The sequence below is a fragment of the Pogona vitticeps genome, chromosome 1, assembly GCF_051106095.1.
Source record: "Pogona vitticeps strain Pit_001003342236 chromosome 1, PviZW2.1, whole genome shotgun sequence".
Taxonomy (NCBI): domain Eukaryota; kingdom Metazoa; phylum Chordata; class Lepidosauria; order Squamata; family Agamidae; genus Pogona; species Pogona vitticeps.
In genome coordinates this window covers 172,921,746-172,946,442 of record NC_135783.1, presented here as the reverse complement: position 1 = coordinate 172,946,442, position 24,697 = coordinate 172,921,746, and the positions used below count along the sequence as shown (strand labels likewise).

Below are 24,697 nucleotides of genomic sequence, written 5' to 3'. Positions count from 1 at the left end.
GTGAAATTGTGGGTATTGATCCAGTGGATACGGGGGGTACTACCGTACTGTGATTGCAACTGAAATATATTTCCTCATTTAAATTGTCTTCATTAAGACATTTATTACATGCTGGCATAGAATGAACATTGATACAAACCATCAGCAACTGTTCTGAAGGCTGTGCTTCTGCATTTTGCTGATTCTGATTCTTTGCATTTATATGCAAATCTCTTTGTTGTTTTTTATGTACCACCTGCCTTGGAGCCAATAATGGCTTCTTCATTTATATCATAATGTTTAACATCATTGATGCTCTGACAGGTCTCTCATTCTACATTTTTGGGGGCTGCAAGGTAAATCTCCTTCTGCAGCTTCACTTGTCTTGAATTTGGCTTAGACATGAGCTATACCATGTGCCATTTCCAAGATCCTTATTTCAGTATCTGACACACATTTATAGGATAAGCTTCCTCTTTCAGTACTGATGATTCCTTCTCTATACTAGCTTCTCCATCTTTTGTCACTAGATCCTCAGGTGGAGTTGCATTCCTGCATCAGTAGTTTCTGCAGGTCTTGTATGTCATATCTTCTTTTCTGGTTGTTCCTCAGAACTAGAAAAGCTCAGAGAGCACAGGGCTGATGCTGCTTTGCTGAATCCATGGTGGCCACGACACTGTACTTTGCCATGTTAGATCACTTTGTCACAAATTCTTCAGGTTTGCAACTAAATTGTAGGCTTTGATAGACTAAAGGACAGATTTGCCATCTAGATATCGACATTCTGAGGATAATAGTTTGGATAATTTGTCCTTATTAATTTTGAAGTCCTTCGTGTATTAGAGTCTTTCAGGAGGCACTCTATTCAACAACATTCATACGCCTATAAATGGAGAAAGTTAGATAATTATGCAAGTTCTCATTTTCCCCCTTGGTTGTACTTCAGCAGGACATAAACTTCTGGCTTTAATTATTTTTTTACTCCACATTACCCAAGATATTGTACTTGCAACTTTCTTTGTAGCACACACGACTCCTGTGGATGCATCTTACATTCATTCATCATTTGTCGAGCCTTGGCCTTTAAATTTCAGAAACCCACAAAAAGTATTCCTCTGTTATCATAAATGAAGGAAAGGCAGTCCTGTGTTCAGTTAATGTTTTGCCAAATAGGTTATAGCAACAATTTTGTTGGTTTATCAGTTACCTTGGTTATCAGTTCCAGACAATATTGGTTGTCACTTCACAACACCACTGTCTTTCTCCACTGCCTTTGTTAGCAGAGTTGCTCTTTTGAATATTTGCAAAGGAGTGATGCGGTCCTATGCATTGATATTGTGAGCCACGGCAAGCTGGAGGCATAGGTGCAGGTGGATGCTTTTTTTGACTGTTCTGTCATTCGTTTTGGCATGATGTTCACCTAGTTGTGTGGTTCATATAAGCCATTCAGAAGGATAGATTGCTTGCCTGTAACTGTGGCTCTTCAAGTGGCCATTTGTGAAATCACACAACTGACTTTTCTCCCAACTGTCCATCACAATTTTTTTTCTTAAGTGCTGTGGACCAGAACTGTAGGAAGGCTATTAGGGTGAGCCTTGACACATGCGATAAGGAGTAAGGCCAGGGTTCCTGCTAAAAATTGTTGAATTCTAGAAGTTTCCAAATAAGGCTTCATGCAGGTACAAGACTCAGTTTCACGGACAGTGACCTGAAGATCCACAGAGACAGGAAAACAAGCTGTCTTTTTCAGCTTGGATTCACTCCCAAAACTCGATGGTGAAATAACCTTGGCCATTGTTTTTTTTTTTATGAGAAAGCAGAGTATAAGTGTTAGAAATCAATCAACAGATAATTCATCAATACAATAAAAGCACAATGTTAGTTCTATATTAAAATTGTCAAAAGTATAAAGTATATGTACAATTTCTCTTATGTCCCACCTTTTTGCAAAGCTGTTTGTTTTGCAAATTTTATGTTTGATGCAGTTAGCTGTTTTTGGCAAGGAGTGGCGTAGTGGCAAGAGGAACAGTGTGACTGATAGAGAGAGGAGCGATAAATGAGGTGAAAGCTGTGCTGTTGATTTACTTGTATAACCTTTTAAACATATGTTGGTGTTTCTGAGCATTTTATTCTGCCATGATCATTTTTAAATTTGGTCCGCTTTTTCTTATATGAGAACATATTATCCATATAGGAAAGATAATACAAATTAATAAATGATCACCAAAATATTGCTGCCACACTGATTTTGGTAGTTTTTTGGCTGTTACTCCAAAATGAAATATTTCGCTTATTCAGGAAAAATTGCCCTTCTTTTGAATAGATTCTCTTTGCTCTTTTTAACATGTGCATGTAAGAAGATACGTTAGCTACAGTATGTGTAGTGTTGTAATACCATGATATTTACTAGGTGGTATTTGATTGGCTTTAATCACTCCAGGAAGGAGAAAAACGTGTCAAAACAACAGCAAACAGGGGGAACACATCAACTGAAACAAGAATAAAACACACTGTTAATTATGCTATGGTCCTCCCTGAAAAAATAATTTAACCCCTTACCAAAAGCAGTTCTTTTGAAATGCGTGATCAATTGGAGAATATTTTTCACAGATTAACTAATAGTTTGTACAGTAAATAACTCATACTACTGCTTCCAAATTAGTGAAATATCTGAATGAAAGCTATCTATTCCCTCATTTTGGAGTAGCTGCAAATACAGAGCATAAAATGTCATTGCTTTTGTAAAACGTCTGGTATTGGGGTTTGGAAGTACTTCATTTACATCTAGCGTATTCCATTATCTTTCAGGGGTTTTTGCTATTTTAATTCTGTGGCAATTTCAGCCAAGCTTCTCCAGCAAAGACTGAATGTGAACAAAATCCTTATAGTGGACTGGGTGAGTCAAACCGCTTGATTTAAAATGTGTCCCCTTCTCCCCCAGTACAAATGCAAAATGCAGTAACCCTGTCAACAAGTTCAGGAACACTATCAGCAAAAATGTCACCACTGAATCTCAACTTGTATTAACCACTCCTGGATAGCTGAATAGCTCAGTGGTTTAGATATCTGGCTGCGGAGCCAGAGGTGGGAAGGTGGATTTCCCACTGTGTCTCCTTGACAAGGGCTGGACTTGATGATGCATAGGGTCCCTTCCAGTTCTGCAGTTCTAATCTTCTAAGGTTAAAACTGTTGACTCAGATCCTAAATGCATTTGAACTGACCAGGTTTTTTGGAAAGGGGATTTAAAACATTAACCACCTGTGCTGGCCATCACCAGTTCAGAATTTCTGATTTAAGTCTGGGTTCCAGGACTTCAGTCTGGAACCTTTGATAACAAAAAGGAAAAAATCTTGACTAATAGCATTCTTAAGATAGGAAGCAGAATACCACAGCAGCTATACAAGAAGCTAAGCAAATAATTCAGCAATAGGGTTGTGTTAATAATAATTGCATACCATAAAGTCAATTCTTATTTATGGTGACCCTTTCCAGAGTTGTCTAAGTGGAGAATACATAGAAGTAGTCTACCATTCCCTTTTTCTGTGGGCACTGTCGGTCTGTGCAGCTTGCCCAAGACCATACAGGCTGGCTCTTCTCCCTGTGAAGGCATAGCGGAGAGTCAAACTCCCAGCCACTGGCTCACTGAGTTAACCAGCTAGCACTATACACAGGTATCCTCAACTTTCCATGCTCAGATTGACTGCCCACTGTATATCATAAACCTGTGAAGCCATTTAGTTTACCAGACTTCTAAGCAGAGTCAAGAGTAAAACCTGGCAGTTCAACATCCCTGTATCTGTGGAAGCTGTTCTGCTGTTTCAATCCTGTACCATAAAACCTCAAAAGACCTAAGGTGTACCTCCTGTTTTTTCACAAAACAAACTTACTGCATTGCATTTGCTTTGTAACTGAACCATCAGACCCTCTCAAGCCCATCTAGAATTGAAGAACAGTTAACCCCATATGCTCCCATTTGAATGGCACAGGTGACATAGTTAATTGCAAAAAGACAGAGAAAAGTATATCTGAAAGTATCAGAGGGTTGCTCCTTTTCTCCAGTTCCTCACTACATAGAACTCTGTGATTCAGCTGCCTACACATGCTCCCACTCCATGGCAACTCCTCTAGGTTATGATCAAGCCCCACCAGTTCTTCTGACCACACTCAGTATTTGGAAAGCTGCCTTCCAGAAAGTGAAAGAGGAGGCACTGAACACTTGCCTCTGTAGCTCTGGTAAAGATGCTCTTCTTTTGCAAGCCGATGTGAGATCTTCAGCCCATTTCCATGAAAAGGTACTTGCCATGAAAAAGCAGATAACTGTCTTGAATAATGTTTTGAAAAGTCCTGGCAAACCTCCTTTTTAACACCGTCTGCACATCAGTTGTTTCTATCTGAGGTTTTCAATACCTCTAGTTTCCAGATGTTTCCAGACTGCAGCTGATTTGGTCCCTCATCATTGGCTGTGCTTGCTAAACCTGATGGAAGTAGAGATTGGGCAACATCTGGAGGGCTACAGTTCCCCATCTTTGTCTTGAGGAATCAAGCTGAAAGCTATGATCGTATGTGCCACCTGCATCCATATCTTCAGAAGCCTAGAAGGACAGAATCTATTCATTCATGAAAAATATAGCACTTTTTTCATTCAGACCTTTCTGCTGAATATACCCTCTTCAGTTTATGCCCAGGTTATTGGATCATAAAAAGCGCAAGAGAGATTGCATGGTCTGTAGAAATGTCAAAAAGGATACAAATGTTCAAATAGGTTTCAGCTTTTCCTTTTATCTCAGAAGTGGGTGATGCTCAGAGTTACTGTGTCTCTGTTGATAGAGGACTGGCAGTCCAGATGCAGCCTTCCAAGGTTTTCTGTCTGACTTCCACTATCCAGCTACAGTGGTGCCTCGCTAGACGATGATAATCCGTTCCACTGAAATAGCTGTTTAGCGAAATCATCATCTAGCGAAAAGCATTTCCCCATTGCAATGCATTGAAACCTGTTTAATGTGTTCCAATGGGGAACAGTCGTCCTTGTCTAGCAAAGATCGGCCATAGGAAAGCCACTTTGCGAACCGCTGATCAGCTGTTTAAATAGCTGTCTCGTGAAGCTTAGGTCCCAAAAACACCCGTTTTGTGAGCACGGAGGGAGCTGTCAAAATCGTTGTCTAGCAAAAATTGGTTTGTGAAGCAGGGACCAAACATTGTCCAGTGAAATCCCCCCATAGGAATCACTGTTTTGCATATTGCTATAGCGATCGCAAAAGTCAATGTCTAGCCAAAAAACTGTCATGCGGGTAACTGTCTAGCGAGGCACCACTGTACTTTTTCCCACTGGTCAGTTGTTTGCAAGTCAGTTGAGCAGTGGGGAGGGAAATTTTCACCAACTCATAGAATATCCTTCTTACCCCAATGCTCAACTGATCTTCAGAAGGAGAGATGAAAAGCACAGATGATTGACCATGACTGCAGAGTATTAGTACAGGAACTGCTCAAAGGAAAGGAGGTAATTTTCTCCTTCCAAAGGTAGCTTCTGTACTAGCAACCCTTTTTCTCTGCATTGAAATCAAGAAGTCTGCTTCCAGATTACACACTTCCTCCAGGAGGTGGACAGGGATTGACCAATATGGACAACCCTTCAGACCTCATTGTCTGTAACTGTGATTGTAATTATATGTGTATCTGTATATGTATGAAGTGTGAATGTGAATATGAATTGGTGTCTGTAAATGTTTATCCTGGGAATATTAGTACAAGTGAGTGCTTCCCTTGGAGTGAAAGGCTTGCCACCCATGCTTGAGATCCACCATTTGTGGTCAGATCAAGAATTGTACTCGCTTGGTTTACCAAGATTATAGCTTTGTTGCACAAACTAGTTTTACTATACCCTTCTGGATATCCAAAGGATATTTGTGACACAGTATCTTGGACCATACTAGCTGCCTTTGATGAGATACTGTAAGATCAATGTTATTGCTTCTGCAGATAATTTTGGTACAGATGGGTCATGTACCATATTCTATTATAGATTTATGTTTAGGGACCTGGCCTTGCTATGCCACTTGCTTCTTACCCTCGGATATGAAACAGGTACAGTATTTTTCTATCCTGTCTTCTACCTTACCATTAAACAAAAAAAGTTGGGTTTTTCATCTAAGCTCTGACTAATTAGTAGGAAGATGATTGGTTGACAAAGCACAATATGGAGAGGAGAGAGGTCATTTATGCATAGTGCCTCCATTGTCAAAGATTACTGATATTTATTTTACTGTCTTTTCCTCACTGTTGTCTTGTCTGATCTGGTTTTTCCTGTTCTTCATGTTAGCCTTTTTCTGTTTTGCCAGACCATGTATTTATTTTACCGTTTTGTTCATCCTGTAGTCCTCTCCAACTACTGGAGGAGAACTGCTTTGCAGTTGGATGTATGTATATATACTGTATGACTCCAGTTCCACTGCATCCCAGAATTTCCATGTGTTTCATTCAGCAGATAACTACAAAACTTGCCCTGAGAAAGTCTTGTTGAGTGCTCCCATAACATAGTGGCAGAAGGCAGTTTTTGCCACACCCAAGTTTGTTTTCTGTTTGCCATCCTTTGACTCCACACACAGTACGCCAATAATACCTTGACATTGGACTTGGATGTTGCCCTTATGCCAACAATCTCATGTACAATTGAAGCCCCACTCCAAGAGATTATGAGGAATAGAAATGAACATTTGCCTGGAGATCTGTTTCAGTTATATTGGGTCTCCACTTCTAGAAAGAATTTTTTACTTGGGGAAGGCACAACTCATGCTTTGCTCTTCCAATGATTTTAAGTGTATACATGTGCTCTGAGAACGTACCTGGTAACACTAAGGAAAGACCGAAAGAACTGGGCCTTGAGAAAAGAAGACTGAGGGGAGATATGGTAGCACTCATCAAATATTTGAAAGATTGTTGTACAGAAGGGTGGCAGGTTCTGTTCTCAGTCATCACAGGGTGCAGGACACACAATAATGAGCTCATGTTACAGGAAGCCAGATTTCAGTTGAATGTCAGGAAAAATGTCCTAACTGCTAAGGCAGTAGGACTATGGAACTAATTACCTTGAGAGGTGCTTTGTCAATGCTGGAGGCATTCAAGAGAAAATTAGACAACCATCAGTCATATAGACTTTGATTTGGATTCCTGTATTGAGCAGGGAAATGGACTTGATGGCCTTATAAGCTCCTTCCAACTCCTTTATTCTATGATTCTATGATATATATGGTTGGCCCTTTCCCTTCATTCAGAAGACAGTCAAAGTTAACTCATTCTTCTTTACTTTTCTACAGCATAACTGTCCAATCTGCATTTGTTGCAGATTGATGCGTAGGTTGAGAGTATTAATGTGATCAAGGGGTAGTGAGCTAGCACTGCTGGTTGCTCCCTAGATTTGCATAGCTGGTCCCACCCTGACATTCCCATGTTAGGCATGCATGGGTATATGCAAGTAGGAAGCTTAAGTAGATCTCTGCATAGAAGCTTGGACATCCCTGCCTGAATTTTCAACTTCAGGGGGTGCAGTTCTGTCGCAGCTTGATCATGCAATCAATCCTTTATGCAAGTAACACTTGAAAGTCATTGCTGTCATTATAACTGGGAGAAACTTTCCTTTCTCTTAGCTTTTCTGATGATAACCAATATACAGCTGGTATTGTATTAAAGGAGCTCGTTATACTCAGAAATGCTTACACAGTGGTTCTTCTTCTCTGTCTTCTATTGAAAGGGAGTCCTTACCCACTGCTACCCTCAGTGTACCCTTTTTCCCTAGCTAAGCAGAATGAGCTGTCATGAGTCTAACCATTTATGTTGGCTCACTTGTGAACTTTTTTCCTGACACTGCTTTTGAGCACTGATCTCACTGAAATGAATGGGGCTGGTATTTATTTGTTTGTGTACCCTTTCCTCTGTATTAGAGACTTCCCTGTATAGGGCTTTTGCAACATGAATATGAAAAAGTTGTGGTATTACAGTTAGTTTTTGCACAGATGGTTACTCATAATAATACTCTTCATATAAATATAATTTCTATCTCTGAAGGATGTACACCATGGAAATGGTACTCAGCAAGCTTTCTACAGTGATCCGAATGTTCTTTATATTTCACTACATCGCTATGATGATGGAAACTTCTTCCCAGGCAGTGGCGCTCCTGATGAGGTAATATTAATTTAAATAAATGCAGGTTTGCACCATTTGCAATAAGAATTGTTTCACAGCCTTTAAAGTCATTCAAACAATAGCGTTCAAGCAATAACAACCAATAAGACCTCCAGTGATTTCTACCATTTGAAATGCAAGTGATTGTTATTCTCTCCCCACAATCTACATCATTAGTTGTTTGATAGTTATGTCTGAAAATAAAAGTTTATATTTTACTTAGTTTTTCCTACCACCAGAGGGCACCTCCTCCCTGAATAATAGTTTATCTAACCATGGGGGAGGATAGCTATAACAACAGCATGTGGTTTCAAATGAAAGTCAATAATGAGCAGTTCAGCAATTCAGTCTCTGCACAGTTGGCTTGCTCCTGGAGTGAGCAGCCTTGCTTGTCTTGTTGTATCTCTTCCCATTTATTAATGTAAACTCTGAATGAGAGATAGTGGTGACTTATTAAGAAAAGCTTTGGATTCTTTGATACTGTAGTGCTTCTAGAGCCAGAGAATTCTTTCATTGTCAATGCCTTATTTAAGCTGTAGAAAGAGGAAGGAGTCTTTAATCTGTTTTATAAAATTAAGGCTTTTCAAATAAATTCTACATGAAAGAGAAGTAATAAAAAAAGTAATCATATGGCAGACTTTATGTTTTGTTTCTGTTTTCTTTTGTTCCATTTTTGTTTTTGTTATGCACATTTGGTAGGGTCTGTGGTTTGGCTAGGAAATAGTAACTAAAATATGTTTGGATAAATAGTGCCTATAGAAGGTTGACAATGTCAGTTACCTACTCCTTCTCTTCTGTGGCTTATCTGACTTGAGTAAGTTCTGTTGCATGGGGTCTGTTAGACAGAGGGAGGAAGTCTTTCATTACTGATAGTCTCCTGTACCAGTGAAGATACCATCTTTCTGCAGTCATAACATATGCAACAACTTGGAGAGGACCCAGAAACAACAAAAAAGGATTCATGTAGGAAATGGAAGGAAGGCCAGGTTAAAAAGGCAAGTAGCAAAGAATTTCAGGGATGCCATTAGGAATGCAAAAACTGAGAATGAGCAAAGGTTAGCAAGAGACTTTAAAACCAACAAAATGCATTATTTGGTTATGTGCATAGCAAAAGTCAGAGAAAAGAAACAATGGTTCATCTACTCAATGCTTGATTCCTACTGAAGCCCCATCTTTTTCCCCTGAAAGACAGTCTGTGACCCTCCAGGCAAATGTGAATGAAGTACAAAGGGAAGAAACAGGATTGTAGTCAATGAATATCTTATTAGTTTGAATGAGTTCAAATTTCCAGGGCCAAAAAACTTCCATCTAAGAACACTGAAGGAACTGGCTGAGAGATTGCAGAACCACCATCTATTATTTTCTTGAAATCAAGAGGGATGGGTGAAGAGCCAGATGATTTAAGGAGGGCTGATATTTTCCCTGTCTTCAGAAAGGAGAACCCTGGGAACTAGAGACCAGTCAACAAGACATCAATCCTAGGGAAAATTCTGGAGCAGGTTATAAAGGAGCCAGTATGTGAGCCCCTTGAAAATAATGTGGTAATAACTAGAAGCCAGCATGGATTTGTCATGAAAAAATGCTGCCAGGCAATTCTCCCCTTATATTTTGATCAGGTAACCTTCGTGGTGGACAGTGGGAATGCTATAGACATAATACACCTTGACTTCAGCAAAGCCAGAGTGCCCCATGATATTCTGATTAGCAAGCTCATTAGTTGTGGGCTACATAGCTGAAGTGTTAGGTGGATTCACAGTTGGTTAAAGAATTGTACTCAGAGAGTGCTTGTAGAAAAAGTTAAAAAAGTACTGCTTATGTACTGCCCCAAAGCACTTAAAGCACTCTCTGGATAGTTTGCAATTTAATTATGCAGGCTACCCATCCCCCCTCGGGAGCTGGTACTCATTCTACTGACCTCAGAATGATGGAAGGCTGAGTCAACCTTGAGCAGGCTACCTGAGATTGAATCCAGGTCATGAGCAGAGTTTTGGCTGCAGTACTGCAGCTGAACCACTGCACCACAAGGCTTATCAATGGCTCCTTTTCAAACTGGAAGGAGGTAACAAGTGGGGTACCATAAGGCTCAGTTCTGGGCCAGATGCTCCAACACTCTTATTAATGACTTGGATGAGGAAGTTCAGGGAATACTTATGAAATTTGTATATTACACAAAATGGGGTGGAATAGTTAATACCCTGGAAGACAGAAACAAAATCCAAAAAGATTTGGCCTGAAAACCATAGAAATAATTTTATTAAGGACAATTCCAAAGTTCTACACCTGGGGTCATGGCAGGGAACTGAAACACATGGTTATAAGATGAGAGATACTTGGCTCAGTAAAGCTGTGAGTGCGAAGGATCTTGAAATTCTTGTAAATCACAAACTGAATATGAGCCAACATTTTAGTGTGACTGCAAAAATGGCAAATGCTATTTTAGGCTGAATTAACAGGAGTATAGCCTCCAAATCTTTAGAATTACTTGTCTCCCACTATTCAGCACTGCTTAGGCATCTTGACTATGGTGTCCAGTTCTGAATATTACATTTTAAGAAGGATCTTGACAAACTGGAACATGTTCAGAGGAGGGCAACAAGGATAATCAGGGGACTGGAAACCAAGCTCTGTGAGGAATAACTGAAAGAACTGGGCATGTTTAGCCTTGAGAGTAGAAGACTGAGGGGAGATATGGTAAATACTTGAAAGATTGTCAAGCATTGGATTCTTTGATACTGTAGTGCTACTGTAGTACAGAGGAGGGTCAGGATCTCTTCTCAGTCATCACAGGGTTCAAGGCATGTAATAATAGGCTCAAGCTACAGGAGCCAGATTTAAGCTGAATATCAGGAAAAACTGAGAGCAGTACAACAGTGGAACCAAATGCCTCAGGAGGTGGTGAGTCCTCCAACTGGAGGTACTCAAGAGGAGGCTAGACAACAATCTGTAAGGTACACTTTGATTTGGATTCCTGCACAGAGCAGGGTGTTTGCCTCAATGGCCTTGTAGGCCCCTTCCAACTCCATTATTCTATGAATAGGATTTTGGATAATACAGATGGAGAAATCGTGTTTTTCTCACGTTTATGTTAAATGACAAGATCAGATGTAGGAAAGCAAGAGACTGTAAAATGTATTGCAAGGAGATATATAAATGCTCTTCTTGATGAATTGTGATAATCCATTATGTTTGTTTCTGTCTTGGTTATGCCGTGCCTCACATATCAGAGTTAACCACTTTCCGTCCCAGAGTTCAGTCACTCTAACTTTGGTTCACACAAAGTTATGTTCTTTTCTTTTTCTTTTTTGTTTTGGGTTGTTTTGTTACCAAACACTTGCATATTTTCTTAGTAAAAGTTGGGTTTTTAAAATAGTTTGTCACTAACATTATTAATTCTGCTCATTAATCCTCAAAGTGCACATGTTGTGTTAGTTTTTTTAAAGGAGTAAGTCCTGCTTTTAAGCCAACAGTTAGAATTGTCTGGCTTAATGGTTTTTCAATATATATTTGTGAGACATAGTTTTTCTCCTCCTGCATAGATCCCCTCATAAGAAGGTGAGCATATGTGACTGTGGGTTAAGGTTTTTAAATCTTTTGTTAGGACTCTAAAGCTTAAAATGAGATACATTGGCCGGAATCTTGGTGATGATTTACATATGTGTAAGTTAAACTGTGTGACTCACTGTGGCGAATTGCTGCTAACCTCTGAGACACAAGTAGTACTTTCGGGTGTGGGTACATTGTACAGTTGGACTTCTACCATGTAATGTCATTAGTGCCTCATTAGTTAGCAGTAATTTGATGCAGTATCCTAGACAATTTAACTGTAACCCCTGAATTTTAAAGGTACTGTACAAATATGAGAAGAATTGTGTTCTAATGTGGAAAAAAACACCTAACAGAGTGTCCCCTGGCACCTTAAAGACTAATGGAGCTTTGATGAACTGTAACATTTCTGTTGTTACATTTCACTTACACTGCAAATAGGTCTTGGAGCGGCAGGCTTTTTTTTTTTTAAGACAATGCATAGCCTTTTCTACAGTAATTGCTGTATATACTGCATTGTAGCAAAACCAAAAAATCAGTAGTGGCATTATTGAGAAAATACAAGCAGCCCTTTTATGGCAACATTTGCCAAAGCAATGACCTGTTGCTTTCTTTTTTTCTTTTCTTTTCCACCTTTCTTAGGTTGGGATAGGACCAGGTGTCGGTTTCAATGTTAATATAGCATTTACCGGTGGTCTTGATCCACCAATGGGAGATACAGAATATTTGACAGCTTTCAGGTAATTCTCAAATCTGCTTTTTCTAGAGGTGTTTATCTGTAAATAAGATGTGTACCTTTGTAGTCACTATATATATTCTATCTCTGGGTATCTTATTTTCAAAACCAAACTGTAAGAAACTCCTCAACATGTGTAGATGATTTTGTACTGGCAAAGTGTAGAAAGAGACGTACTTTGTATACTCAGTATTAATGAGGACTACTACTCTACATTGATGTATCTGTGTTTTTTTAACTATGTTTTATTAAATCCTGTTCTTCATGGCCTCTGTGAATCACACTATGGGTAATCCACGCATGTGTGGAGCCTCATCGGAATATTCTAGAGCTTCTGCAGTAGCAAAGGAAAATACATTAGCACAGACCCCTAACCCCTGGTATATCTACCTTGGTGCCAAAGATCTCCCTTCAGTTTCTTTCAACCGCCACATTGAGAACCTCAATCGTTGCTTCCGTGAGAAATCAGAAAATGAAAGAAGGAAAGTTATCAAACGTTACTTATTATTATTATCCTTATTATTTTCAAAAGATACGATCCGATCTTAAGGCGAAAGCATCCCCCCCTCCCCAGCTTTCCATTGTTTTCTTTTCTACACCAGTTCTCTGTTCATGGCCATTTCAGGCCCATTTAAAAGCTGCATAGCCTGCGATAACGAGATTCCGTTCTCTGATGGCTACGCTAAATGCCTTTGTTGCCTCGGTGAGGACATCAAACTTCCTCTTCCCCTCACTGCAAAAACTTTAAACGTGGAGTTCTCCACAGTCACCTCTCTAGACTCTAGACTCAAACTTCAGCTCTGGGAGCAGTCTCTAAAGCCATGGATGAAGCTGTTTCCGAAGTGACAAAACAGCATCCGTCAGTTACTCCATCTCGTTCCAATCATTGACAACCTACTCTGCCCTCGATATCGATGGTCACACAAGTGCACAAAGCCAAACATTCAACGTTGAAACCCTTGACATAGAAAACAGCTTCCTCGGCACTGGAACCGTCACCTCCGAAGAAGGCTAAATCTTTGAAATCAAAGCCTTCCACAACCATTTCCACGACTCCACCACCACCAGGGTCTGGGAACCTCATCTGCGTCGGTTCTTCAGATGAGGCACTTCCACCTCATCAACCTCACCATCACAGTCTCACGAATGGGAACAGTATGTTGATCGACTCACGACTTCCCCTGATAGCCCACGACAATTCTCGGGCTCTCTGAGTGAGTCTTCACAACCATGACACTAAACGCAACCAGAAACTGTGCCCCTGTAGGCGTACCACCTCAGCCTCTGGCACATCAACGAAGGCACCAAGCCTATATGAGCATTCGCTTGCCTTCTCGCTCAGAAAGATAGCTCAGCACTATCATTGGGATGCCGTTTGCCCCGATCGGTGCCTAATGGAGAAGCCTGTCAAACACTATTGGCCAGTCGCTCTTCCTGGTCCGGCAGCGCTGCCCCTGCAGGATATATATGCTAGGGAGACTTCGGTGTTGGAGCAATCTTATTACCGTGATCGCCCAGGACTACCTGGCACATCTTATCTGCTGGCACCTAAGAGACCCAACCAAGCTGATCAATACTCCTTGGCTCTGGGCATGTTGCAGCACTGGCAAGTTACTATTTTCCTCTCCATTACGAGGACTGTGAGTACTGATCCCACTCAGCGTCACCAGTGTCTGTTTATTCCACCATAATACAGTGTGGTCCATCGATGCCTTTACCATCTCGGCAGCTGTCTCGACACCAGCAGCAACCTCCATTTTGACACACTTCAATACCGACCCTTTCAATATTGACGTTTCTCTATATTGAATGCTGTCCATGGACGCACCTTCCATGTCGGCAGCAGTTGAAGACCCTCACTATCAACCCCTGGTCATGGATGCACCTTTGACGTCTATACCGATCAAAGACCCTCGCTATCCACCACTGTCCACTGATGCCCATTTCAACATCAACAAGTTGGTGTTGACAAATATTTTGAGGACCAGCTGCTCAGTGTTGATATTGATCGACAGTGGATTGACTCAAGGCATGATGCCGACCCATCTGATCATAGTTCCAGGCCTCAAATGCCATCAAGACTTTTTAACATCACCGGTTTCTGACCTGGCAGACACAGACCCTCCGTCACCAGCAGAGGATTTTCAAACCTATGCTCAACTAATGATTCATATGGCCAAATCCCTCAACCTACAAATCCATAGACCCACTATTGGAGCAGCAGATCATCTTTATGATCCTATCTCTAAAGATACTATCACACCAGTCCATATCTCTATGCTCCCTTCTCTCCTGAGCACAGCTAGACATTCTTGGACCAAACACAGCATCATCTCATTCGGTGTCAAGACACACAGACAACCTTTATCAAGTACATGACCCGGGCGCAGTCTTTTTACGGAAACAACCAGCTCCCAATTCTATATTTGTCAAAGCTTCACAATCTCGCTCTTGACACAGACAAATACTAATACCACCTAATAAAGACAGCAGACGCATTGACTCCATAAGCAGATAGCTATATTCTTCTGCCACCTTCACCATGAGAGTTGCTAACTATCGGGGAGTTAAGGGTGCCTACCAATGTTTTCTCTGGACAATATGTCTACCTTTATCGATGCTCTCCCCAAAGGTAAAAGGGTCTTAGCACAAACTTTTCAACAAGAGGGTCTTTCAATGGTGAAACAACAGATGCTATCCACTAGACACACATTTGATGCCACACCTAAATCAGTGGCTACCTCTGTAGCATTTCGACGTTTCTCTTGACCGAGGACGTGCATGCGCACATTAAAGATCTCGCATTCAATGGAGTTAGTCTCTTCAATGCCGATTCTGATGACATTCTTGAGAATGTTCAGAAAAGGAGGACAGCTGCCAGGCATTCGGGAGTCTACCCTACATACCAGCAACACCCTCAGCGCAATCAGTGACGCAGCCCTTACACCTCCCATCAAAAATTTCAACAAGAACCTCAATGACAGACATCTTATGTGCCTTACTACAAACAACACCTTACCGAGCCAAACCTTTCTAACAAACCACAATGACACACAATGACCTTAAGCCTAAACATCATGTTTTACATCCAACCAACCAAGAACCCAATACCACCTCCCACCTCTCCTCCTGCCCTTTAGAAACACCTACATTGAAAGACATCACTACAGATTCCTGGGTGCTCTCCATCATAGGAAATGGGTACCACATCAAATTCCACCAGCTTCCCCCACCGTCACACCTCCGTCACAAACTCTACAAGAAGAAATACAGTTGTTACTACTCAAAGATGCCATAGAACCAATACTACTACAACACACAGTCATAGGTTTTTTCTTTCGCTATGTCACCATCCCCAAAAGAGATAGAGGCCTTCGTCCCATCCTCGACCTCAGGGAGCTAAATCAATACATCACTACCACCAAGATCCACATGGTTACCCTCGAGTCTGTCCTCCCCTTACTCTGCAGAAAAGACTGGTTCGCAGTCACAGACCTAAGAGATGCCTAGTTTTCATGTCTCCATTCATCCTTCTTATGGGTCCTACCTATGCTTCCAACTCGAACTCAGGCCTACCAGTTCAAAGGACTTCCATTCAGACTCGCAACAGCTCCCCAAGTATTCACCAAATGCATGGACCCTGTGGCAGCTTACCTCACACTTCACAAAATTCACATCTCCCCGTACATCGATGTCTGGCTGCTCATAGCACGCTCCCATCACAAAGCACAACGAGACATTCGCTTCATGTCTCTTCTCCAGGATCTTGCAGTAAATCTACACAAATCCAAGTTAAAACTCACAAGGCTGGTTCATTATATAGGAGCAATTATAGACTCCAAACATGCTCCGGTGTTTCTTCCAACAGACAAATGCCTCAATCTAATCTTACTACGTTCCTTCACTCCTCATACACTCGTATCTGCTTTAAAAAGCAAAAGCAAAGTGTGCTGCTTATATACCGCCCCATAGTGCTTCAAGCACTCTCTAGGTGGTTTACAAGTTAATTATGCAGGCTATACATTGCCCCCCCCCCCAGCAAGCTGGGTACTCATTTTAACGACCTCAGAAGGATAGAAGGCTGAGTCAACCTTGAGCCAGCTACCTGGGATTGAACCCCAGGTCGTGAGCACAGTTTTGGCTGCAGTACAGCGGTTTAACCACTGCGCCACGAGGCTCAGTTTTAAGCACTGTGGTGTCCATGACTACTGTGGTTCAGCATGTTTGCCTCAAAATAAGAACTCCAGGCATGGTTCCTAGCCTTGTTGAACCCATTGACAGACTCACCACATATATTGTTGCAAGTCACTCCAGAATTCGCCTCCCAGCTTACACGATGGCACCCTGCTGAGAACCTGACGATGAGATGGCCCTTTCAACAACCCCGCCCACAAACCCAGGTTACTACAGATGCCAGCATTACCAGCTGGGGTGCCTATTGCAAATCTCTGCAAATATACGCCTGGTGGTCACAAAGAGAGAAACTGCTCCATATCAACGAGCTAGAACTCTTAGCAGAAACAATGTTGTCAGCAAAATTTTATTGTGACGTAGCAGGCCACTCTGATGTCACCCCCAACTCAGGCCTCTCAGAATGCCCACCACACTACTTCACACTCGCTGCCACCAGTTGTAAGGACTATTTAAGAAGGACAAAGGTTTCCTTCAAAACAAAACAGGTTTATTGAGATAACAACATAAAATATGAAAATCACAAGTAGCTAATCATGATGTCAAACACTGTTTCTTATTTAATCAATCACAGACTTTCTCTCACTGAATATGTAGGCACACAGGCCTCTAAACAAGCTCTTTCTCACACTACAGATCTCTCTGCCTCAGTCTTTCCTCCATTTCTAAGGACAGTTTCTCTTTTTCTAGCTCCACCTGTCTCAACCTGTATTTTTGTGCTTGAGCTAATTCCAACTTTCTGAGTTCTGCTGTGTCTTCCTTTGAGGAGTTTTCTCTCTCCTGATCTGAGGTGAAACCTTCTTCAAAATCCCCATTTTCCTCATCTGACCCAGCTGCCATTGCATAAGGCACCTGTTCAGTTTTCTTGCCTCTAGTCAAAGGCATTTTCCTCTCTTAAGGCTTATTATTCACTTTTAAAAGCCTTGATTTTAAAAGTCCACTTTTTCCCTGTCAGTGAGTGTCTGTGTTACAATTTAACTTCCAGCACTCATCCACTGGCAAGCTAGCTACTGTTATTAGGCCTCTGCCTCCAGCTAGGCCTCCCACCAAAGACAGAATTTTTTCTTTCTGCCTCAGAGCAGCAAAATTTTAAACTGGCAATGGTGCGGCTAAAAAATATTGTAAATAAATAAATAAAATGGCTCAAATAGCCACAGACAACGCCACCATCATATATTATATTCTCAAACAAGGCGACACTCACTCCCCAAATCTTTTATGCCTTGCTGTTGACCTATGGGAATGGTGCCTCTCTCATCACATTTGTCTCACGGCAATACATATAGCCAGTCAACACAACAATCTGGCAGATTTCCTCAGTCGAAAAGAATCTCAAGCCCACGAATGGGAGCTAGATCAATCTGTTTTTCTCTCCCTGTGCAAATGATGGGGCGCACCCACCATCGACCTCTTTGCCTCCCAGGTAAACTGGAAATACAAGTGTTACTGCTCCCACGGAGATGCATTCATCAGCCATTGGCCCAGGTCACTCGTTTACCTGTTTCCACTGTTCCCACTCCTCCACAAAGTTGTAGTCTAGCTTCAGCAGGACAGGCCCAATGCTATCCTGATAGCTCCATGGTAGCTGCGACAGCCATGGTTCCCAATTCTCCACCAGCTGTCATCCAACATTTATCACTTGCCCCGTCCACCTCACCTGCTCATACAGAACAAAAATCAAATTCTCCACCCAGATGTCCCTGCTGTTCATCTTGCAGCGTGGAGGATTCGGCCTTACTGATGTATGTCATTCATTATGCAAAGAAACCTTCAACCCGGAAGGCCTATATATATAAATGGAAAACATTTCAAGCTTTTACAGCAGTGCCATCTTTTTCTTCAACCAACTCCTCTCTTACCACTGTCTTATGTTTTTTATTGCAATTAAAAACTAAGCGTCTTTATCTCTCATCCCTCAAGGTCTACTTTTCTGCAATTGTGGCTTATGAGCCACCAACCTCTCAGGCAGCTAACTGTTTCAGACACCCTACTCTGAAACGTTTCCTCAAGGGATTATAATACCTGTACCACAGATGTCCACCTTCCACCACCTCAGTGGTCACTGACATTGATCCTTTGACAACTTATAAGGGCCCTGTTTGAGCCCCTGGTGTCAATTGACCTCAGGTTACTTACCTTCAAAACGATATTTCTTGTGGCCATCACGTCAGCTTGATGTCCTAGTGAACTTGCAGCCTTAAGGTCTGACTACCCTTATCTCCAGTTTTACCCAGATAAGGTTAAACTTTTTGTAGATATTTCTTTTCTACCCAAGGCTGTCTTCCAGTTCCACCTATCACAGCCTTTCGTTCTTCTTTCCGTTTTCTGTTTCCTTCTACTTGTCAACAAAGGATCCTCCATGCTCTGGATGTAAGACAGGCTTTGGCTTTTACATAGCCCATACTCAATCCTTTAGATACTCAGTTAGACTTTTTGTCAACTTCCTGCCAACGGTCTTCAAGTTACCTCACAGAGAATATCTAACTTGGTTGCATCTACCATCCAACTTACTTATCCGCTTGCTCGAGGTCCAGTGCCACAGAGTATCCGTCCTCATTCTAGGGCGTTGGCAACATTTAGGGCATTTCTTTGGGGCATCCCCATACCAGACATCTGCGCCTCTGCCACATGATCACAGCTGTCCATGTTTATCAATCACTATACACTGGATGTTTGGCAATAATCTGCTGCTGCCTTTGGGCATGCTGTGTTTTCATTTACATTGGCGTGACACCCTCCTCTGGGTATGGTAGCTTTTTAGTCACCCATAGTGTGATTCACAGAGGCTATGAAGAAGAACGACAGGTTTCTTACCTGTACTTGTAGTTCTTCAAGTGGACCTCTGTGATTCACACATCCCAACCCGACCTCCCCACTGTCATGCCCTTTTCTTTATGTAGTGGTTGACCTAACTGAAGGGAGAGCCTTCGTGCCAAGGTACATATACCGGGGAGAGGGGTCTATGCTAATGCATTATTTGTTTGTTTTCTTATTTATTTATTTATTTATTTATTTATTTATTTATTTATTTATTTATTTATTTATTTATTTATTTATTTATGCATACATACATACATACATACATACATACATACATACATACATACATACATACATACATACCCCGCCTATCTGGTCACTATGACCACTCTAGCCAGCTTACAACACAAAATATAAAACATATATATAGTTTACACAATTAGGAAAAATTTCTACAAGATGGAAGGAAAGACAAAATAAATCATAACAGAAAAGGAGGGGAAGAAAATTAGGAATTAACTGGGGGGGGGGGAAGGCCTGCCTAAACATCCATGTTTTCAGTTGATTTTTTAAAGTACCCAGCGAGGGAGCCGCGCGAATCTCAGGAGGCAAGTTATTCCAGAGGCGAGGAGCCACCGCCGAGAAGGCCCGGTTTCTTGTTTTTTCCTTCTGGGCCTCCCTCGGCGTAATGTATTTTCCTTTGCTACCACAGAAGCTCTAGAATATTCTGACAAGGCTCCGCGCCTGCGCAGATTACCCATAGTATGAATCACAAAGGTCCACTAGAAGAAGTACAATTACAGGTAGGTAACCTGTCGTTCTGTGATGACATTTTCCAAAAGTGGTACTTGCTGTGCACTTGTATGTTTTAACATTGCTAATAGTAATAACGACAGATTTCAGTAAATGTCACTTCCTTGGCTCTCAGTAGAACTTGATGTACAGGAAAGCAGAATTAGCACCTTTGTGTGAAAAGAAAACTGGTTTGTTAATACTCATCCATGTTTGGTTCCACATTATATATATGGCCAAAATCCTGTTGTGTACTTATGCCAGTGAAAGGGAAGTGACCTGACTAGCAGCTTTCTACTTAGTTTCATCATCAGTTTGGTCTTATTTCCTGCCATTTCAGGAAATTTGAATCTATGATTAGAATGGAAGAACCTGATCATGGCTGCCATTCTCATTACGATATGTGAAAATGCATGGTCTTAAATTTCAACAGGGGATTGCAGAACATGGCACTGTTTGGAATGCATTCCATGATTCAAATTTAACTACATTCTCTAAACAAGGAGCATTCAAATCTTCACAAATTAGCTAGATTGCATAATCCAGGTGCCTTTTGTTCTTTGAATGGAGAGCTGCTGTAGAGATGTTAAGGTAACTTGATACTTAATTTCTACTTATTGCACTTTGATGTGAACCATCTTAGCAAAGGGACAAAAATATAGATAGCTTTGTCTTACCTCTTCCATTCTCTCACATTATTATACCATAAGTCATCAGAACGTCAGCTAATATGGATACTTTGGGGAAAATATTCATGAAGTATACGTAGAGATAATATCAGGGGCTTAAATATATTACTGCCTGATATTACCTGAATACTACAGATCTGTATTTCTGGGGAGATGGCTGCAAGCATCATGCTTATCTTCAGTCACATAAGTGAACAGAAGAAGCGTGCAACACAAAATCAAGGTTGTATTGCCACTTCAGCATAAAGCTGTTACAAGATTCAGAACATGTCTTGCTCAACGATTGCAAAGCTGGCAATTCTTTGTGCTTTCTGTGCTTTATATTCTTGGAGTTACTATGTGTCTGCACAGAACTAAATCAGACATTTTTGTGGCAATCAGTGAATCTGGCAGACATGTGGCCCCTTCTGTGCATGGCCTTAGCACAGCTACAATCGTTACCTTAATTCTATTTTGTTTCACCACAGTGACCTTGTATGGGACTTGTTCTATTTGGATGTTGGTTAAGCAGTGGAGCTTCTTGTATTTTTTTCTGTATTGTGGTGAACGAGGGGGGAACAGCGTAGTTAGTTTGTTGTTAATTCCTTCTACAACAGAACAAGCATAGATATGTTCTATCTGTGATGTCAGTATCAAAAGAGATTTATTTACTTCCTGCTTCCTGGAGCACAGACCAAAAGGGATGATACCCCAGTACTGTTAAACACAGTCACCTTTCCTTTACCAGTATCACTTCAAGTGGCCTTGCCCCAGCTGATAGGTCAAATGATACTGGGGTGACTACAGTTCCTTCTGTGACACTGTCTGCTACACCAGCATTATTTTTCTTTGTGCTTTCCACCTTCAACAAAGACTCCATTAGTACCAGTTTTGCCTTCAGGTTGTCTAAACCAGATGTTTCAGCAGTATTTCCAATGCAGAGCGCATCTGTTTTGACAGTCAAAGCACTTAACATCTCTGCGTTTGGTAGTGCTACTGGAGCAGGAAATTCCTCTTACCACAAAGAAATAATCACACACACTTCAGCACATCAATAAGAGACAGGCCAGGGTGTCATCACCTTCACATTTTGTCTCATTGCCAGATATGTTAGTTGGTGATCAACAGTTACTATTGACTGAGATGTCTGTCTTTACACTGACCAAGTACTTAGAGAGGCTGTGTTTCGAGCACTAAATGTAAAATCATAATCTCTGGAAGTAACTGACTCAGAGGTTAAGGAACTGCAGTGACAAATTTCTCTGCCTGTGGCAATAATGCTGCTGCCTACTTTGCTTCATGTAGCAAGACAGTCCTGGCAAAGCATTGTCTTTACAGAACCTGTACAGCAGGGTTGGCCAAAATGCAGCCCTCCACTTACTGTTGAATGCATCTCCCGTCAGCCATAGCAAGGGTCAGGAAAGCTGCAAGCCAATTTGTCAGTATTTTGTGGGCCACATTTTTACCACTCCTACTTTGCAGGGCTTGTAAAGAAAATAATGCATTGTTGCTTCCGTGTCCCAAAACTAAACTCTAGTCTTCTTTGTGGTCTCTGTGAATGCACACTAATGGATTTTAGTGCGCCTGTGCAGAGAAACTTCAGAATATTCTAGAGCTTAAGCACATAGTGCCGGGACCACCCCCATGCTACCTTTAACCCTGCCTCCGGCACCAAATGCCTCAGTTAATTTCTTGCCACTGCTGCAGCTTTGGAACGTACCTTTATTCCGTTTGGAAAACTTACCCCTTCTGGACCTCCCAGACTTCTAATTATGGACTGTTGACCTTGCGAACTGCCTGTGAGTTAAACAAACAAACAAAAACGGATGTTAGTATTTTGTTTTTCTTCACCACCACTTTTTTATTTCATTAATGGCCTCTTCAGGCCTCTTCATGTGGTGTGAGAGCTGCCCAAACAAGATGACTCTTTAGGACAGTCATTCTCAGTGTTTATTTTATTTGGGCAAATAACATCAGCCTGTCTCATCTGTGGCCTGTAAATTTTTTACGAAGCCAGCACTTAAACTGAGACTTCAGCATCTCTGCTCATTTTTGTGGAAGAAGTCCCTCTGTCCCTCGCAGGGACCTTCTATGGAACCTACCCAAGCTAAGTCAATGGAGCTTTCTCTGGGTTCACCATCTTCTAAAACCTCGAAAGTGGCTAAAATGGCATCAAACTCCCATCTTCTTCGTCGGGCTCAAGGTTGACGGCTACAGTGGTGCCCTGCTAGACGATGATCCCGCAAAACAACGAATCCACATGACTATGACTTTTTGCATTCGCTATAGCGCTTCGCAAAACAGCCTTTCCTATGGGCGATTTTCACTGGACAATATTTCGGTCTGTGCTTCGCAGGACATTTTTTTCGGGACCGATGCTCCGCAGGATGATGATTTTAACAGCTAGGTCCGTGACTCACAAAACGGGTGTTTTTGGGACCAGTGCTTCGTAAGACAGTGATTTTAACAGCTGATCGGCGCTTTGCGAAATGGCTTCCCTATGGGTGACTTTCGCAAAACAACTATTTTTTCCCCTTTGGATTTCAATGTGTTCCAGTGGGGAAACGCTTTTTGCAAGACGATGTTTTCACAAGACAGTGATTTCAATGGAACGGATTAACATTGTCTTGCGGGGCACCACTGTACATCGTTGATGCCAAAGCCTCCCTTGGTATCGGTGCTGAAGAAGAAGAAAAAGCCATTGGCCATGCTAAAGCCACCCTGGGTGCTGGAAAAGGGCTGCACCTTCACTGCTGGCTGCCAATCGACCCCTGCATGAGCCTGTATGCCTCAGCATAATCTCAGGGGATGAGGAGGTTCCACCCCCCTTGCCAGATACCATACCATCCCCTCAGTTTAGTCAGTCTCCTGACTGGGGAAGTACCTCTGCTGAGGTCGTGCAGTTGGCACAGGTCAGCCTGTGTTCCCATCCGGCCTTGGTATCAGAACAGACATCAATGTCACCTCCAGAGTCAGTTCCGCTAGAGACTCCTAGGAAAAAGAAGAAGAAGACCCATCATCTAGAGCCTCCTGCTGAGCCCGAAACTTACCGGCATGACTCGGTACCTTTCAACATCCACTGTCAACATCAAGGCTTGAATAGGATGTGGTTCTATGAGCAGCTACATTATTATGAACCCGAGGCCTTTGAATCCAACCTCGCTATTATCCCAGATCATACGGGCTCACCCCATATTACCAGCACCAGCCAGCGTATAGACTTTACAGGCCGCATTCCCCTTCATCATCGCCATCACTACCACGTTACCTGATGTATGCCAACCACTACCTGTATTCCGAGGAGGAGTACTACCTCGTGTGCATGCTGTAAGTTAATTCTGAGAATTGCTAAGGTGATGGACTTGGCAGTCAATCAGACGGTGTTGGAGAAGGTGGACAAGGTCTATGAGGACATTACTCAAGACCAGAGTCCTCTCCGCTTGGTGTTTTTTTCATCCCTCCTGAAGCTTGTCAAAGAGTCTTGGAGCAAGCCATCCATGGTCCACCAGATTCCCAGGAGAGTAGAGAACTTATATAAAACACATGGCGACAATATGGACTTCTTGTTGAAGCATCCACTTCCTAAATCCTTCATGGTCAACACCACACAGAACAGGGCCAGGAACTACTCTATGATGACACCAGATAACAAGGAGGGTAGGAAGTTGGGCATTGTTGGCTGTCATGTCTATTTATTTGTTGGCATAGTTTATTCTGAGAGTGGCCAACTACGCTGCAGCCATGGCCACTTACCATCACAATCTCTGAAACAAGGCGTTGCTTGCCTTGGAGGCTGCTCCAGAGGACATCTGGGCCATGGGTCTTTCATGTCACCAGGAGGCTATGGCTC

At 41.9% G+C, this 24,697-nt stretch overlaps 1 protein-coding gene across 8 annotated transcripts in view; it reads left to right on the top strand.

The window, feature by feature from the left end:
* Positions 1-24,697, top strand: part of HDAC4 (histone deacetylase 4) — a 303,006-nt gene that overhangs the window by 234,202 nt on the left and 44,107 nt on the right. For all 8 annotated transcript variants that reach the window (XM_072977471.2, XM_072977437.2, XM_078378962.1 and 5 more), the window contains 3 exons: positions 2,788-2,875; positions 8,038-8,157; positions 12,343-12,440. In XM_072977471.2, the coding sequence (XP_072833572.1) occupies positions 2,788-2,875; positions 8,038-8,157; positions 12,343-12,440 (306 nt within the window). The remainder of the gene's footprint in view (positions 1-2,787; positions 2,876-8,037; positions 8,158-12,342; positions 12,441-24,697) is intronic.